The sequence below is a fragment of the Netta rufina genome (genome assembly GCF_964035555.1).
Source record: "Netta rufina genome assembly, chromosome: 21".
Lineage (NCBI taxonomy): Eukaryota > Metazoa > Chordata > Aves > Anseriformes > Anatidae > Netta > Netta rufina.
The window spans coordinates 932,436-950,469 of record NC_140145.1 but is presented as its reverse complement, the minus strand read 5'-3'; the positions used below and the strand labels follow the sequence as shown (position 1 = coordinate 950,469).

The 18,034-nt window shown below is 53.8% G+C and overlaps 1 protein-coding gene across 3 annotated transcripts in view; it reads left to right on the top strand.

Annotated features, from left to right (window-relative positions):
* HIP1 (huntingtin interacting protein 1) overlaps positions 1–18,034 on the top strand; it is a 50,206-nt gene that overhangs the window by 13,115 nt on the left and 19,057 nt on the right. For 2 of the 3 annotated variants that reach the window (XM_084299712.1, XM_084299714.1), the window contains exons 2-4: positions 15,465–15,528; positions 16,220–16,362; positions 17,084–17,140. In XM_084299712.1, coding sequence (XP_084155838.1) covers positions 15,465–15,528; positions 16,220–16,362; positions 17,084–17,140 — 264 coding nt within the window. Of the gene's footprint in view, positions 1–7,252; positions 7,405–15,464; positions 15,529–16,219; positions 16,363–17,083; positions 17,141–18,034 lie in introns of those variants that run through there. The other variant, XM_084299713.1, reaches the window with a different exon arrangement.

The window sequence follows — 18,034 nt, the reverse complement described above, 5'->3', positions numbered from 1 at the left end:
AGCACCCAGTGGTGGAGCACCCGGCTGTGGTGCCCACATTGTGAGCTGCCTGATGGGGGCAGCAGCATGAGAGCAGTGAGCACAGTGCTGATGTTTTGGTAGCACATTTATGATCTTTGCTAACCCTGCTTCCTTTTCTGGGCATTGTGCTTATCTTGGTAGTGTCGGTGTTGTGCTTACAAGAAGGAAGCAACTCAAGCGGTGCATTGTACAGACCAGGCTGTACGTGTGTGAAGGAAGACAGCCTCTGCTGGAGTCAAGAGGGGTTTCCAGATAACCTATACATACAAATGGGGACTCAGGGGACATAGAAGGCGTCTGCAAGTGAGAAGCAAGTGGTCATGCACGTATTTGCTGAGGTTAAGCGTGAAGTTTTAAATCCCTCTTCCACAATTCAGTTACAACCCTGTTATTGCTGCTACTACATGCTGTCCTTTTGGATCAAGCACTTGAGCTGGTGCCTGCCCTGTCTGCCCTTTGCAAGGCTCCATAACCCTTCACCCCACCTGAGGAATGGGACTTTCTTCTGCTCCGGTCCTGCAGCCAGGATCTGCCATCACCTTGCAGCACTGGCAGTGGGGGGAGCATATGGGGCAGGTGCAGCTTATTCTGCCAGTCTCTTTCCCTTGTGCATTTTTAATCCCATTGTCTTGGGCTGGCCCCATCTGCAGGCGCTGTCTGACCAATGTTACTCGAAGCTCCTGTGGTGGCTGTAACATGAGCCGGTATAGATTGAACAGACAGCTAAAAATAACAAACAGTCAATAACAGTAGCACAAACTGTGGCTGTATTTAATTTTTGAAGAAAATCTGTATATCGACAGCACAACAAAGCTGCCTCCCACAAGGCAAGAGTAATGAGGTCGGGCCCCCTTCCTGCACCAGGTGCAGGGCTGGCAGCACAGCATTTCTGTACGCTGGGGGCATTTGGTGCCTCTTCTGTCCAGGGAGGCTTGGTGCCTCTGGAGCCTCTATCACAGCCCAGTGCTGGGCTGGCTTTTTGCTGGAGCCTGGGCTGCCTGCTCCCACAGCTGCCTGCTCCCTGCCCCATGAGCATCCATGCACTGCGAGCCCTGGACCCGTGCCCACCTGCAGCTGATCAGCTTTTCCTCCTCACTTTCACATGCACAGGAAACTGCAGCATTAGAAAGATTTTTAAATTGCATTGAGCTTTTAAGTACTGCACTGAATAGGATATTTTCCTAAATCAAGATTTGCAAAGGTATTTGGGCAATAATTGTCCAGGGAGATTTTCAGGAGTATTGGAGCACCCAAGCAACTTTGAAATCCAACCTAAAGTGCAGATTTGGTACCAAAAAAAGCAGCTGATTCACCTCAGATTGTAACCCTTTCAGGGTTTTTACATATTTTTACATAACGTGTAATTGGGTGTTAATGGGTGTAGGGTTTTTTTGCAGGTTGCTCATTGCAGGGTCCTATCTGGAAGTCAGAGGTGTGAGGTCAGAGAGCATACATGCCTGCAAGCTGCAGCAGATCCTGCGGATTGCCGAGCCTGCCCCTACCCCTAGGGGTCCTGTGCAGGAGAGTCAGTGCTCACCCAGGAGACTGTTGAGAGGTCGAGGCCATGCATATAGGTAGCTGCTGGCTACAGGACAAGTGTCACTGGTACCCGAGAAAGGGTGGGAGGATTTGCGCCTGATACAAGCGTGTGAGGTTGTTCTGCATTACAAAGATCTGATCTCACAGTTCAGGGAGAAAAAAATAAATAAAGCCACAAACAGCAATAGTGAGGTGGGTTTTCCTACAAGTGGAAGTATTACAAATACACCCAGTGGCTGGCATTCACATCCTTCTCTGAAAAAACACAACACAGCCAATGCTCCTGGCACAGCCAGAGGTGCTCACCCAGTTCCACGGGTCAGAAATGAAACCCAGCACAGCAGATCCTCAACCAGCATGTCCCTTCGATACAGGCTGTGGTGCAGAGCTGTGCAAGGTGAGGAGATGTGCTGAGACCAGCCAAAGCCTGTGAAACAGAAAGCAAATAGTTTCATACGTGCTGGATGTCTCTCTGCTGAACCTGCTGCTCTGCCTTATGCAGAGAACTTGGGAAAGTCCTTCCCAGCTCCTGGAGATCCCATGCTGCTGGTGCTCCTGCAGGGTCCCGGTGTCCCCCTAAGTGGGCAGGGCTGGTTTGTTGTGAGCTGCGAGAGCTGCTGTGGGGTGGTTGGTTTGAACTGCTCCAGCAGGCTGATGCAGCTGGGAAAGATTGCATCCCCCGAAGAGAAATAATTGAGGAAACAACTCCCAGCACAGTGATGAAATGTGCTGCCCTGGCACACAGGAGCAGCCACCATGCAAGTACAGCTCCAGTGCTTCCCAAGCAGAAGCAGATGAGCCCCCAGCAGCATAGGTCAGCCTTGCACCCCTGGGAAGACAAAGGGGACACCAGCAAATTCACTGTGGGGAAGAATGTTGTGGAAAATCCTGCCATGAATGTACTGTGATTCCAAGCTGTGGGTGCTCAGCTCTGGCTTGGTTCTCTTCTCTCTGGGCAGATTTGGGAAATAGAGAAAGATCAAGAGGGAGCAACTGATATTATTAGTCATCGAGGAGGGAGGAGGCTGCAACGGAAGATGGTTTAAAAGGCTTCAGATTATTTTTAGACCTGGTAAAATGAACAATGGCGGGGGGGGGGGGGGGGGGGGGAAGGGAGAGACAAGAACTTTTGGAGACATGAATGGTTCATGCCACAGAGAGGACCTGGCTTCCACTTCATCTCACCTCAAAGCATGAGCTCAGACAGAGATTTGCTCAAATAGAAGTAAGAAATGTAAAACCAATAAAATAAAATGACTTGTAGATCATTACTTGACTAACCTTTGTTAAACTGTCTGTAATGACAAAAAGCTGCATTTGCCAAGACATTTTATGCCTAACTCCCTTCATCTCTGTGGGAGTCAGCTGCTGAAATAAATTTTAAAGATGCTCCCAAAGCCTCCCTCCAGCTCAGGGCAGAGGATGGACGCCTCTCCTCCCTCCTTGCCCACAGCGCTCCCAGCTGTGCTGCACCTCTCAGCCAAGCATTTTGCAGAGCCCTGAAGGAGCCACTGGAGGCTGGGGCTGATTCCCAGGGCTAGCCGAGGGTCTCTAAGTTCAGCACAGTGGAGGCTGAACACAGCTGGGGAGGAGGGGGCTCTGTGCCCAGAGGGGGCACCAGGACACAGGGACAGAGCAGGGGTTGCTCCCCCAAGCAGCACAGCCTTGCCTCCCCTGCTGCTGTGGGGGAATGTCACACCATACCCACAGCTCCCAGAGCTGGGGGAGGCAGGGTCAAGGCTGTGCATAAGGCTGTGCTGCAGGCATTATTGCTTGTGATGCCCTGCTGGCTTTTGTCCCTCAACGTGTGACCTCCAGGCACCTGTCTCCAGTACCCCTCTAGAGCCATGGTCATTTGCTAATGACCAGAGTGCATTGGCCCAAAAAAGGCTGCTGGGGAGGCTGTCTAGGGCCGGTTTTCCTGCAGCCCTTCCCAAATTGCTGGGAAGTGAGGCAGTTCTGGAGTGGAAAGGTGCTGGATGCTGACTAGTCTGCACATACACCTGCAGATCGAAGCACAGAGGTTGCTAAAAGCATGAGCCCTGCTCTCCAGGGCTGGAGCAGACATTGATTCAGCTGTGCCCAGTGCTACTGGCAGAGTGGGAGAGGCTTCAAGGTTGTGTGCTCCCCCTGGCTGATAAAACTGCACCCCTGACACTGTCCAGAGCTCTGCATGTGTGTGTGCAAACTGGCAGAGATTTGGAGCAAGCTCACTTAACGTTGCATAGTCCTAGGTGGATTTGGGTTGTCCCTCAGGCAAGTTGAGTATAAAACTGCTTTGTATGTATAGCACTTCAGGGAAACCATGCTGAAAGCGGAGCTGCTGCTCTTGCAGCTACAAAAAGTAGCAGATTCAGTGTTTTGACATCCTTATGTGAGCCACTGGGAACAGCTGTCCCAGTCACAGCGAGCACCATGTAGGGCAGGAGCAGCTTGCCCTGGGGCTCCTGCTTGGCAGGGGATCCACAGCAGGGAACTTGTGTGGGCTCAGATGAGCCCAGAAAGGAAGAAACTTGCACCCTGGGCCACTTCTCTGAAGTGTCACCCCTGTGGCAGGGCGAGGGGTCATCCCAGGGGTACAAATCGCCCTATGGCAGGGCGATTTGTCCTCACGGATCATGCCAGGGCTCAGCACGTGTGGCCATCTCCCTCCCTGCTTCATGCTTTGGGAGTGCAGCTTCCTTGGCCAGTGGGGAACTTTATTTTCCCTTTGTTCTGGAGACTCTTCTGAAGTTGCCTCTAAATTATTTTTCAGAGTTTTTTTTCTATAGCTGCCTTGGCTCTGATGTTTGCCCTTTAGCCAAGGAGCTTTGTCAGAGCCCTCCTTGCTGGGAAGCTCCAGGCCTGGAGCACTCCCTGTCCCCCGATGGCTACACAGTCCTTGCTCTGCGCTGTCCCACAACTGGGACATGAGTGAGACACTGACCTGTCTCTATCAGCTCTAGCAGCTCTTCAAGCCTCTGTACAAGAACTCCTCTAATGGCAATAACCGTGCAGCATCCAAGGCAGATGCTCACCCAGGGCCTGATCCCACATTGTGATGCTGGTTCCCTGCCTCCTTCTCTCTGTGCTAGCCCTAGATTAACATTCTGAAAGCCAAGGTTAAGGATGATGAACTGACAGGGTTTGCTACAAAATGCTGCCTTGCAGGAGGGCATGGTGGCATGAAGGGGGTTTTGGAGCCGAAAGCCAGCCACAGGAGGTAAAACAGCAAGTATGCAGTATGGGAAGCTCATGGGCATTGCATGGTGTCACCAATGTATCTGCTAAAGAGGGAATCCTACAAACTATTTTAAAAGCTGTACATTTCTGATGCAGGTGACATAGGGGGAAAATTCACATCTGTCCTATGCATGTTTTGGTGGGGGTCAGGACTGAGTTTTACTCCCAAGGATGTGAGTGGTTCTCTTTGTTTTCCACTTTACCTTTGGGTTTGCTCTTGCACACATGCCTTAAGGTCTCCATTTGTTCAAATGAGATATTAAATCCCCATGCAAGTGCTAATTGCAGGGCTGGAACCTCTTGGTGCTCTGCATCCACAGGGGGCTGTGTGATGGACCTAGGACAGCAAGCCATGCAGTGCTGGTGCCGTCCAGTTCAGAGCAATGGTAAATCCAGCTGATGCTGGATTAATTAATTCCTGGATCCCACTGACCAGGGGAAGATCAGGCTGGGGATGCCACAGAGCAGGGCTGTGTAGTGAGGACCAATGCTCTCATCTTCTGTGCTGGAGGCATTTCTAGGAGGGGGGCTGCAGTGGGTAGAGCAGGTTTCTTGCATCCAGTGGGTGTCCATTCCTATTTTGCAGAGCAGGCTGCAGTGCGAGCATAGTCTGAGGTTGTCCCCAGTGGCTGGGATCACCTTGCAGGCTGGTGGATATCTTTAGGTCTTCCTCCGCATGGGCCTGGACTGGTTCCCAGCAGATCGCTGATGACACATACCTCCAGGTAGGGAGAGCTTGCTCTAAAATAGGACTGTGCATGAAGTGCAGCAAAGCAGCCAGATGTGTCACAGCGTTAGGGAAAGATGCCAGTCGGTTTTCGGTTGTAATGTCTGTACTCAAGTTACCAAGATTTTCTTGGGGCAGATAATGAGCTTTTTCCCATATCCCATAACCAGCTGGATGTCGCTGACCAAAGGGCTTTGCAGCAAGGAGGGAGCAAACCCAGCTCCCTTTCTCAAGTCACAGCACTCAATTCTGGTTTTGCCTCCCTTGCTGCAGTAGGTACTGCGTCTTCCACCGCCAGCACCACAGGGGCCTGATGCACCCTTCCTGCCACAGGCCTACTGTGCATATGTGCTCGGAGCCCCGTCATGCCTGGCGTGATGGGGACAAGTGCCCACGATGGGGACTGGTGCCCACACCCAGCGTGCTGCCTTGTGCATACCCACGGGCTGGGACGAGGAGCAGGGACCAGACCACCTGCTCCCATAGGAACCGGGCGTCACAGTTCATTTAAAGTGGGAAATTCCTCTTTTGGCCTTTTTGTCACATTGCCAGGGTTCTAAAAGGTGAGGGCAGTGGGTGAAAGCTGCAAATGGATAAGGTGTAAAATTTGGCTATAGGTTAGAATCAGTCAGTCCAGCAAAAGGAGGAGGTTCATAGCTGCAGTGAAGCAGTGTGTCTGTGTGTCTGTCCCACATGGGAATCTCGGTGGAGACTTTGAGAGCCACCAGAGGGAAAACACTACCTGGTCTTGGCTCCAAAAGCATCCCCCATGGCTGGGACTTGCTTGGTGACTTGGGTCAGCGTGATCTGGGTGCTCCTGGGCCCAAGGGGTGGCTCTCAGTCCCCACAGGTCCCTGCAGAGTGCATGGGATGTCGGATTCTGTGATCTTGTTAAGAGCAGCCAAGTCACCATCCATTAACAAGGGGCTGTGCCATGACTAGACTAAAGTAGTAATCTGGAAGGCTTATTGAGTTAGTCTAGGGCTAGCATCACAGAACATTTTTTCGCTTGAGGCCATGAAGCTTCTTCTCTGCCTTCTGCAGAGGGTTAGCTGTGTTTCAGTGCCATGATGCTTTTCCTCCTACCTGCTTTGGATTTGCTTTTGGGAATTTAAAGAATGATTATAGAATTGTTTGGGTTTCTTTTATACCCCCCATCTGAAGATGCTAAAGAGCTTCTCAAACACTGGTAGCAGCTGGGAACAGCAAAGATACTGACCTGCTGTTGTGTTCCCTCCTGTCCCACAACGAAGGGGGATTCTCTGGTCCACGGCCAGGTGATGCCAGCCGGCACACTGTGCCTCCCCGAGGACGGGGAGCACGCGCACTGTACCAGCCTGATTGCTTTTTTGTTGCAGGAGAGATCACGGCCCATGAGCTCTTGTCTCAGAGAGAGCACGGACAGGTCACCTGCAGGACCACCGGGTGTAGGATCCCCAGCAGCGCCCGGGGGGCACGGAGAAGGGGCACAGGGATGGGGCGGTGCCCTCCCCAGGCGCTCCTGGCTGCCCCAAAGCCCGCAGCTCCAGGGTGCAGCCGGGCACCCACGAAGCTCCCCCCCGGCCACCAGCCCGGGGCCGCCTTTGTTGTCCAGCGCGGGGGCGAGCGCGCCCCCGCCGGCCCTCCCATCCCCCGCCCCCACCCCGCGGGGCTGCGCCGTGGCTCGCGGGAGCGCGCCGCGTGCGGGTGCGCGCTTCCAACTCCCCCCCCCCCCCCCGCTCCTCCGCGGAGCCTCCCGCGCCCCCGCCCCGCTCCCGCCCCGCGCCGCCGCCGTGGGAGCCGCGGAGCCGCTGCGGCCGGGAGCGGGGAGCGGGGAGCGGGGCCCGTCCCCGCCGATCGGGCTCCGGCGAGCCGGCCTCAGCCCGGCTGGAGAGGCCATGGAGGCGGGCAAAATGGTGAGTGCATCCTCCTCCTCCTCCGGGGCCCCCAGCAGCGGTGCGGCGCTCCGAGGGCTGCGGAGGGGGGGACCAGCGGCCCCGGGGGAGAGGGTCAGTGCTCCGGGGGGAGCTGCTGGAGCTGGGATTGAGGGCTTGCTCCCTCCCGAGGCGGGCGCTTGGCAAGTTTCATCTGTTTGCGAAACCCCCACCAACCCGAATTTTGGTGTTTTTTGCTGTGAAAGCAGGAAGAAACAGCCCGGTGTTACTGGACGTGTTGCAACGGGAACCGTACTCCAGCTGTCGGGGATTCATCCCCGGCGGGAGGCGTCGTTGGGGTTAAGCTGATCCCCGCTGCAAGGCAGCTCCCCTGTGTTGGGGTGCACTCCTACCCGCACGTTGCCATGCACCCCGCATTTGGGTTAGCAGGGTACAGGCCGTGCCCTGTCTGCTCAAGCTGCCACGCATGGCTAGCCGGGATGCATAAGGCCAGCCCCTGCTTGGTCACAAGGGATGGAGATGGGTTGAGGGAAGCAGGGCATGAGGAGCCATCCTCGCATGGAGGCACGGCCATCCCCTGCGCTGGTCACCTTGAGAGGGAGATTTTGCTTTTCACTACCCCCAGGTTGGGAGCAGCGAGGATGGGGGCACAGGTGCTCTGGCAGAGCAGGGCTGGGGACAGGATGAGGTGGCAGGGGTGTAGCAGCAGGGAGCCATCAGGGTCCAGGCTGTTCTTGGCTCCTGCACAGGATCCAGGTGTCCCCAAGGAACACCTGGACGTTTCTGGAGTAACCAGCTTGCAGCCATCTGTCTGGGTGGTGGCTGTTCGTTTAACAAACTGACGTAGGGAAGAGGAATGCTCCCTTAATTTTCTCACATCTGCCCACAGTGGCAAGGGACTCTTCATTCTGTTCAGAAGAGCTGCTGCTTTGCAGGAGGAGCTGCAAGGAAGGATTTCCACAAGAGTGCCTGTTGCTGCCTTTACAGCCTGGGGTTCGCCCAGCCAGGGACCATTCTGCTGGTGCTACCGCGCCGCGGGCATTCCTGCCAGGCAGGGTGACCCACAGCTCTGCGTCTGGTGCTTAAACAATCCGTGGCATAGTGCATGGGGCTGTCACCTCATCCCGGAGCACTTCAGGGTGCCTGTCACATGGGAGATAGCAGAGATTGCTGTACTCTGAGATGTGCTTTGCAGGCTGTCTCGCTGTTGAAGGGACTAGTTTCGTCCTGAAGACATCTCCATAAGATTTAACATTTCCCAAGCAAGTTTGGTCCTGGGATGGCTGCTGGTCACTACAAAGCTCAGCTGGAGATGAGCATGTGGCATTCTGGTTCTTCTCCCTGCATCCTCAGGCATCCTGTATCTCTCCCGTGATTCCTCCCCTATTATAAAAGTGCCTGAATGTTGGTATTTGTCAGCAAGCAGAAGACTCCAGTTGGGGCCACTGGGAAAGTATCAGGAGTATTTGAAGACTGTGGAGGACCTTCCTGGAACACTGACCCCAGAAAACATAGTGATCCTCCCTCCACTGATGCAAATCACCACTGGTGGAAGAGATTATCTTTGCATAAAATCCCCACTTAAAATTAAAAGCCTGGCTAATGGGACAGTGTGCGGAAAGGGCTTCTGGCCATGACAGAGCAGGCTGGGCAATGTGGGGCACAAGTGCAATTGGCTGATGATGATATCATGCCCTTATCAATAATTAAGTAAGAAGAGTAATGAGTGGTTGTCAGGGGGAGTGGCTACAGAGGAGCTGGGGAAGCTCTGCTGGTGGAATCCATGCTGCCCAGTGGGAGCAGGGCTCAGGTGCTCATGGTGCCCATGTCAACGTGTGTAAGGGCTCACTGCCATGTGGTTTTCTCACTGCTTCTGGATCTGGCAGGTCATTCCAGTGTCTGCTTGCACTGGGGCTTCTGGTCACTGCAGGTCTGATTGTGCCCCAGGGGGATGATGTCTGATGGGGAGCTCTCTTACCCAACCAGTGAACTGGCTCTGTTCTCAGCTACTGCATCTGGTGGAAGGAGGTGGTTTCTGGCCAACCTCATGGCCTGCCTCCTGGTGCTGACAGCTCTTTTCCCAGAGGGGCTGCAGGAAGGAGTGAGGCTGAGCAGGATCCATGCTGGCTCCTGAGGCAGCTGGAGCACTCCCCAGGTTCTGCTGCAGTCTCAGCTGACTTTTCATTTGACTACTTGTTTCACCTGGAGGTTTCAAATGGATCCCAGGCTTTACTGCGTAAACTCCCTGGATGGTCATTAGTGAGGTTTGGCCTATTCCGTAGCCTTAGTTTTTGCCAGCAATTCTCCCCAAAATTGATTTTCCTTCTGTCCTTTCTTTCCCAAAGCTTTTCTGTGTGTTGAAAGAGTCCATGTTCCTTAAGTTGGATTAAAAAAAAAAAAAAAAAAAAGGAATAAAATTCAGAGCTTGGAGTGTGTCCAAGTAATTAATCTGCATAAGCTGTTTATGGTATTTGAGAAATCAAGTGTCCCAACTGTTTGGGTTTTGATACCAGGATGGTATGAAGTGCTGTGTGAGGTGGTGTTTAACGCAGCAAGCTCTTGTTTCCAGGGTCGGTATAACCACAGCCTTCAGACCTATGCTAACAGCTCGGCTCTCCCTTCCTGGCATCAGCCAGATCTCCACTATCCACATCAGACTTCTCACTCAAGTCTCTGACACCCATCACAAGTCAACTGAGTGCTTTTCTTCATTCTTTCTCTTTGATTGGCTCAAAGGCAGTGGGAGCGATCAAATTTCTCTGTCTCTTCCCACCCTGCCTCTCATGATACTGTTGAGCCTACTATTTGAGTTGGAAGATCCACAAAGCCACCTTCTAGGAGCAATTTCTTGCACATACTGTTCATAGAAGCACGACTTGCAGATGCTTTCCACAAGTTTGATGCAACTCTGCTGCCCTCAGGAGTAGCTGGGAGCTAGTGGGATGGTCTCCTCTGTTCTTATGTTCAGATGCACTCAAAATGTGCATCCCTTGAATTATTTTATGTTTTCTATTGTGATAACAGTGCTGTGGCTCATGAGGCAGATGCCACAGATCTTGCTGAGGAGTCCGACAGCTGCTCAGCCCTCTTGTGTTGCCTTGTGGTGTGCAGAATAAGATGGAGACCTCTAAATATTGCACCACCCCTTCCTGTCCCAGAGCAGTAGGTTTTTCTCCTCAAAACACCACACATGCTGGATGTGCTGTTCTATAACACTCATGTCATGCTTTGACTTGTGCAGGTGAGCATTAATGGTTGGGAGGCCAAGCATCATATAGGTCTGAAGTCATTGTCTTCCCAGCCTCAGGAGAGTAGAACCAAAGGCAGTGGTGTTACATGGTGCAGCGTCACCTCTGGTCTGGCCATGTCTGTACCAAGAAGAACCTCACATGCAGTGCTCGCTCCCTGTAGCAAAGTGCCCTGCGCTGCCCCAAGCCATTGGCTTGTGCCAGACCATGCATGGCCTTTCAGAGAGCAGGTTACTTTGGGAGCTGAGGTTTTCTTTTCCCAAGTGAACATTAAGTAAATCTCCAGCCCTGGATGCAGTGTGCAAACCCTCGTGGGTGTGGTGAGGTTTCAGGGTGTCTAAAGCCAGAGGCAAGCATTGCTTTGGGAAAAATGTGGTTGTTTCTTACAGCCCAAGTGAAGGCAAATGATGAGACTTGTGCCTTTCTGGGTATTAGTCTGTGGTTGATTGGAGCAGCTCAGGGTGTGTGATCCCTGGAGTGGCTTCAGCTCCTCAGTGGGAGGCAGAAGAGCACTTTGTTTCTAAGTTCATGGGTCCAGGAATGGAAGCCCCTGATGCAGCCAAATTGCCCAGATTAAAGGTTGGAAAATATTTTTTATGTCTCCTTTCACTCCCAGGTCAAAGAGAGCATTTAGGACTATGATGGAAGGCTGCGAGCCACTCAGTTTTTGCTGGGCATTCTCTTATTTTGTACAACGAAATGTATACACATGTGTATACATGTGTGTGTATGAGGCATGCCACCTGGCCTGCCATGCTGCCTCCACAGCCTCTGTTTCTTCACTTCCCTTCCACTGCGGTTGTGTACAAAACCAGGGCTGTTCCCTGCCTGGGTGCTACTGTATAAGGCCATGAGGCTGAGCTGCGTGGTAGCTGCCTCCTTGGGCATGCCTGTGCTTTACTGCAGCTCTCAGGAGCTCCCAGTCCTGAGCGGGTCATGAATCACTGCAGGCGTTATCCAGCCCACTTTGCTTCGGGACGTCGCAGCGGAAAGCCTTTCCTGAGCTTGGAGAGCCTGTGTTTTGCTTTTGGCTGCTGCAGTTGAGTGATGTTTAAAAAGAGACATGTGCCCTTTGAGCAGCTGTGATTTACACCTCTGGAAGGCTCCCTCACTTCCCAGGGGGATTGTCATGTACTGCTCCCCGGCCCTGCTGCCCAGCGACCACAGTGGAGCTTTGCTGAGCTGGGATTTGCATTTTAATTAATTTCACAAATTTTTCCAGGCAGCTCTGTGCTGGTCAGATCTTCTCATTTGCTTCCCCTGGAGCCCCTGTGTCTGCAGGGCTTGGTTGAGAGCAGTTTTCCGGAGGTATGCTCAATCCCAGCTATCCATTTATAGAAAGGAATTAAGGAGAAATGAGGAGCATTACTAAGAGGATTTGCACTGCAACTTACTCAGTTTCTCCAAATAATTTGAAATAGCTCTGGATTCTTTAATCAACACTCATTTCCTTTTGGAAATGAAAGGAGATGTGGGAAGGCGCCATGCAGCTACTGTGCAGAGCTGAACTGTTCTCTGCATAATAGGAGATTTGCAATTCAAAGGATGCTAAGCTTGTAATTTGGGGAAATCTGGAAGGGGGATGAGGATGTGCATATCTACATGTGCATGTGAAAGAGAGGGACTGGTCTCACTGCACTCAGAGAGCCCTCTGTAGCTCTGTCTCAGATCCCACATGTGTTTTTGTGCCCCTTTGTCCCTCTGGGTGGTGCCTGCGGTCACACACCCGGAGCCATGTTTTGGTTGATCTGCTCCCGTCAGTGCTCACCTGAGCTGTGCCCCGTGCTCCAGCCCCATGGCCCTGCTGTGGGGATGCTGATGCAGTGGTGCAACCCCAGCAGCTCTTGCTGTGTGCATGGGGCCCACTGACGCTCCACCAGCTTCTCCTCTCACTTCCTCTCCAGCCCAAATTTGCGGCATTGCACCAAAGGATTGCACAAAAGAGGAAATGAGGGGGTACAGGGAGGGTGCATTTGCAGAGGCATCATCTCCACTGCATGCCTGTCTCCCCAAGCAGTCTCCCCATGTTGGCCCCAGTGCCAGCTCTGGCATCCCTCCATCAGCTCAGAGAAACCAGAGCAGGGCTGTGGCACCACCAAGGAAACATTCATGGCCTGGAGGTCAGAAACAGCTACTGCGATGGAGAAACTCACAATTAAAACACCATAGTGGCTGGGAGCGGTGCCTCGCCCATGCTTCTCCCTACCTGTCAGCTGGCATAAAAGGCATATAATCTCCTTTCAAGACAGCCCAGCATCTCTCGTGAGACACCTCAGCCTTTTTGACCCATTTTTGCAGCCAAAACATTCTTGCTGCTGCTCCACGTCTCTGTTTGCTTTCATGGGTACTGCTCCAGCCCAATGCCTGTGGCGGCTCTGCCTGAGCCAGTGGTGGCAGGCAGCACTGGAGCATCATTGGGCCATCGAGCCCAAAACCTCCCCATCATCTGTACTGGGCCTCAAAGGGACAGCAGGGCTTGGGGACGGGACTCCCAGAGGCCACCACGCAGAGCAGACCAGGCATGGTGTCATGGCTGCTGCCCCTGCTGTCCCGCTCCACTTGGGTTCCTAGTGCCAGGAGCCTGCCAGGCCTGCACCAAAGCCTTGTCCTTGACTCATCAGGAAAAGCCAACAGGAAGCGGCAGTTTAAGCTTGGAGCTCCACTTCCAGCTTTTCCGGGGGAACAGAGGCCATGCAGGACCCCCCCGGCTCCACTTCCCTCTGGAGCCAGCCCAGCCCAGCTGTGAGGAGGGCGTGAGCCAGGACTGTTGGCCTGCAGCCTCCTGTAGAAGGAACCATCTGGGTTCCCTCCACCATCCCTGCAGGGTCTCTTTCAGCTTCCATTAAGCAAGGCCGAGCAGCAGGCTCTGCCCTGTGCCCACACCTCAGCCAGGTTGGCCTGGTGCAGGATGCTCACAGCAGGCAGGGAGCACGGCAAGCAGCAGCGCAGCATGACCGGCGACTGATGTGTATCCTCAGCAGAGCCTGTGCCATATGGGTGGTAGTGAAAAAAAGCAAAGGGATAAATGGATTAGCCGTGCTCTAAAGCCCCCATGCTGTTGTCCACTGCTGGAATGAGCAGCAGTGTCCCCACAGCACAACCAGGACACACCGTTTTGTCTAAAGAGGGGTGCTTGGCCCTAGGCGGTTCCTCTTGAGGCTGCAGTTGTGAGTTCAAGCAGAAGCCATCTCAGCCCATAAGCATATTGTCCCCACTCCAGCTGGCGGGTGCCTGGGGGCAGAGATGTTTTGGGGGGAAGGTGGGTTGTGCTTCACCTTGTTTGCTGGGGGGTTGGGCCATGCCCAGCTGCACATGGGGTGTGTATGGCTGTGCCCTTGGTTGCCCTATGGTCCTGCTTCCCTTATGAGAACATTTTGGAGATGTGGAGTGCTGCGGGGATGCAGGACGGACTGTCAATGAGTAAGGCACTGGAATCAGTCCCACTGCTTTAATTGGCTTGCATCAGTAATTAACTACTTCTGACAGAGCTGAGCCAGCCTATTTCTTCCATCAATAGCATGGATCCTCACAGAGCACTGGGAACGCGAGTGTTCTGGTGTCCAGCAGGTGCTGGATGTTGCTGTGAGCAGAGCATGAGCCTGCGGAGCGGGTGGCTCCATGCCAGAACCATAGCACTCACACCAAGCAGCTTCCTTGATCCGCTTGGTTTTGACCACTGCCTGTGGCTGGGCTTGGAACAGGCTTAGTCCCACAAGGTTTGTGTGCCTGTGAGAGCCAAAACACCTTCTAGGCCCAGTCCAGTTCCCAGCCCTGCTGCATACTTGAGAAAGCAGATGCAGAAGGAGGATAAGGCTAAAAAAACACTCAAAATCCTGTAAAGAAAACACCTCCAGCAGCTGCCTCTCTGTAGGCTACAGAGCGCACTGGCTTCTCACTCTGTGCCTATGCTTCTCAATGTGGGCTTCACAAAGTCCACAACATTTGCATTGCAAACCATGCCTTTCCTGGCAGAGAGCTGAGAGCAGCCTGAGGGTATGGTGGGCTTGGCTGCACTGGGGAGGGTTGTGCCAGCTCCAAGTGGGGTGGGAGCAGCTGGGGAGTCCCTGGCTGCAGGGAGGAGCATATGGTGGGGCTGGGAGGGGGCACAGACGGAGCAGGAGCAGGAGTGTAGCTGGGCTGCGACGTGGAGGTCAATGGGTTCTGGCTGGAGGAGGGAAAGCTGCAGCAGGAAATGGGGAGAGCTGTTGGGGGTGCATCTCCTGCCCTCCTCCACCATGCACATGGTAAAACTATCCCATGGCTGAAGGTACTCACAAAGCTGCTCAATTTCCTCTGTCCAGTGCACACCCGTCACTCCACTTTGGCAGTGATTAAGCTGGGACCTGTTGTTTGTTGCCAAATGACACGGCCATCCCAGGTCCTGTTCTGCTCTGTACTGCTCATGGTGGTCTCACCGTTCCAGTACTGGATTTCCCCATCCTCCCTGAAACACCCTCTCTGCTCAGCACCCAGCAGAAAGCAGAGCTGGAGCTGCTGGCTGCTACCCGTGATCCAAGATCAGGGGAGAAATTTGTCTTCCCCTGCCTGAGCCACCACCTCTAGGGCAGGAGAGGGTCCTTTTGTGGTCGCTGCTTTAATTGCATCATTATTATGCTGAGTAAATGAGTTCTGGCAGCAGCTGAACCTGGCAGATGCCAGGCACATCCCAGAAAGGCATCCAGGAATGGGCAGTGTCCAGCTGGCACAGGCCAGCAGCTGCTTCGTGGGCCGGGGACCTGGATGGGACCCAGGCCCCAACAGGTGCTGGCAGAGCGGGGGTACTGGGGGAACCCAAATCCTTCCCATCTCATCCCCCCCCCTTCTGTTTTTCAGACTGTCAGCATCAATAAGGCTATTAATACACAGGAAGTGGCTGTCAAGGAGAAACACGCCAGAAATATCCTTCCGAGAGTTGGCCACAGGACAAGCAAGCGTGGGAGCTGGCTGGGGCTGCTTGGAAAAGGGCCCGCAGCAAGGCAGCACGTGGTGGGGGTGCCGGGCAGGCTGCTGGGGTGCTTGGGGGGGCTGGATGAGACCCCCAGGGGCTCTCCCTGCTGGCTAGGGCTTCCTGGCATGGCACCAACAATCCGTCCATTTAGTCCAGGCCATCTCATGGGAGCGGTGATGGGAGGGATGGAGGGGCAGATGATGCTGGGTCAAAGCACTGTCACTAAAAGCTGACCTCTGGCATCGCAGCAGGGTCAGCGGAGGGACCTGCCCACCTGACTCTGAGCATGCAGTGGCATTCCTGGGGAAGCGGTGTGCAGGGTGCCTGGGCAGCGTTGCCTGTGCTTGGCAGCCTATCATTGGTGGCTAGGCTTCCCTCAGCTCTGCGGGTGCTGGTTGGGAGAGGACAGCATGTCCCTCGTGCACAGCAGCCCTGCTTGCCCCACACTTGGCATCAACACTCTGCTGCCCAGCTTTGTGGGGTTCATTCTCCTGTCCCCTCAAATTCACAGGGATGGGCACAGATGCTCTGCAGGACCCCATGTTTTATGCCGATGGGGTTGCAGGGTTGGGAGTGGTTTCGAAGCAGCCAGCCAAGCTGTGGGGCAACTTCCACCCCCATTTCCTTGACCAGCCTCCACCATGCATCCTGGGCACGCACCACGAAAAGGGGGCACAGACCTTCTGGTCAGTGGTGAACAGGCTGCCGCTCTCAGGCAACGCCGTGCTCTGCTGGAAGTTCTGCCACGTCTTCCACAAGCTCCTCCGCGATGGCCATTCGAACGTGAGTGCTGTCCCACGCTCCCAACTGCATGAGGAGACCTCATATTCATCAGCACCCTTCAGACTCCTGACCCTTTCCTTGAATTTTGTGTGCTGGAACTGATGTCTGTCCCCAAAACACTGGAGTCCCTCCACTCCCTGACTTGACCCCAGCTGTGTCCTGCAGAGCTCTGGTACCAGTGTCCCAACGCTTATCAGTGCAGCAAGCTTGGCTCAGCAGCCAACCTGGGACCAAAGCTCTTCCTGGGGGTCCGCAAGGGACAGTAGGGGTGTCAGCCAGACGTTACCCTCCCGCAGCTGTGAGTAGTGAAAGGCAGCAGGGAGTCCTCAGCAGGGACTGGACAGGGCATCCCTCCCCATGTGCTTTGCAGGAGCCTTCATGGTGCCAGTCTGCCCACAATAGCCCGCACTAAGTCATGAAGAATAACTCACCCTGGTGCCTACCATGGCTGCAGTGATGGTGCTGGAGGAACCACTGTTCCTGGGGTATTGGCATGCATGCAGGAGCTGCCAAACAGGATCCTGCCCTATGCATGGACAGGGAGATGGAGGCACTCTGGGGCTGGGAAGTAACAGGGCAGCAGGCTGGCTGCAGAGTCAGGAACATGTCCAGGGCACCCATTCCTTAGACTAATTGCTGGGTCACGATAACACACACTTTGCCGTCAGTGCCCGGGCATGCCACCCTCATTTGCTGATTATTGTCTTCTTCATCTGTCCAGGTCCTGAAGGATTCTGTGAGGTACAAGAATGAGCTGAGTGACATGAGCAGGATGTGGGTAAGTGGTTGACCCTGCCAGCTGTGGGACACTGGGGCTGCCCAAACGGAGGGTGAATTGGGGCCAGCTCCTCAGCAGGGACTGTGTGGTCATCTCACCTGCAAGGAGCTAGATGCTGGGTTCTGAGCACCAGGGACGCACAAAATCCCTCGGGGCTCACTCTGCCCGTCAGCACAGTCTCAACACCTCCCCAGAGCCTCCTAGCCTGGAAGTGCTGTATCTGCTCAGTTCGCTTCATCATGCTGCAGAGAGGGGTGAATGAGACAGAGTATTTATAGCAAGAAATACTCACAATAGCTTAAGTGACTTTTTTTCCAGATACAGTAGGTTAAATCAGGCACCAGAAGTTCAGGAGAGCAGGGCAAGGCAGGCTGCAGGAGATGCGCTGGGAGTTGTGGGGATGTGTGAAGCAGGAGGATGATGCTGGTGGAGAAGAACATCACTGAGACAGCACAGGAGAGGGGCGCAGGGCAGCTGAAAGGCAAGCAGGACCCCCAAGGAGGGTTGAAGAGATGCAGCTTGAAACTGAGCTCAATGCGATGGGTGGGTGGCTTGAGCACACCAGACTTGGTGTGCAGGTCGCATTCAGTATCCACTTCCATCAAAATCAAACACGTTGGGCAAAACTAAACATATTCAGATACTGGAACAGGCTCCCCAGGGAAAGTGGTCATAGCACCAAGCCTACTGGAATACCAGAAGCATTCACTCTCTCAAAAATATAGCTTAATTTTTAGGTAGTCTTGTGTGGAGTCAGGAATTGGACTCTGATCCTTGTGGGTACCTTTCAACTGACTGCAATTCTGTTATTCTATGATTCTGTGATGTGCTTTCTGTTTTATGGCAAAACCCAGTAAAAGTGTTCTGACAGTCAAAAGCAGAACTGAAATCTGC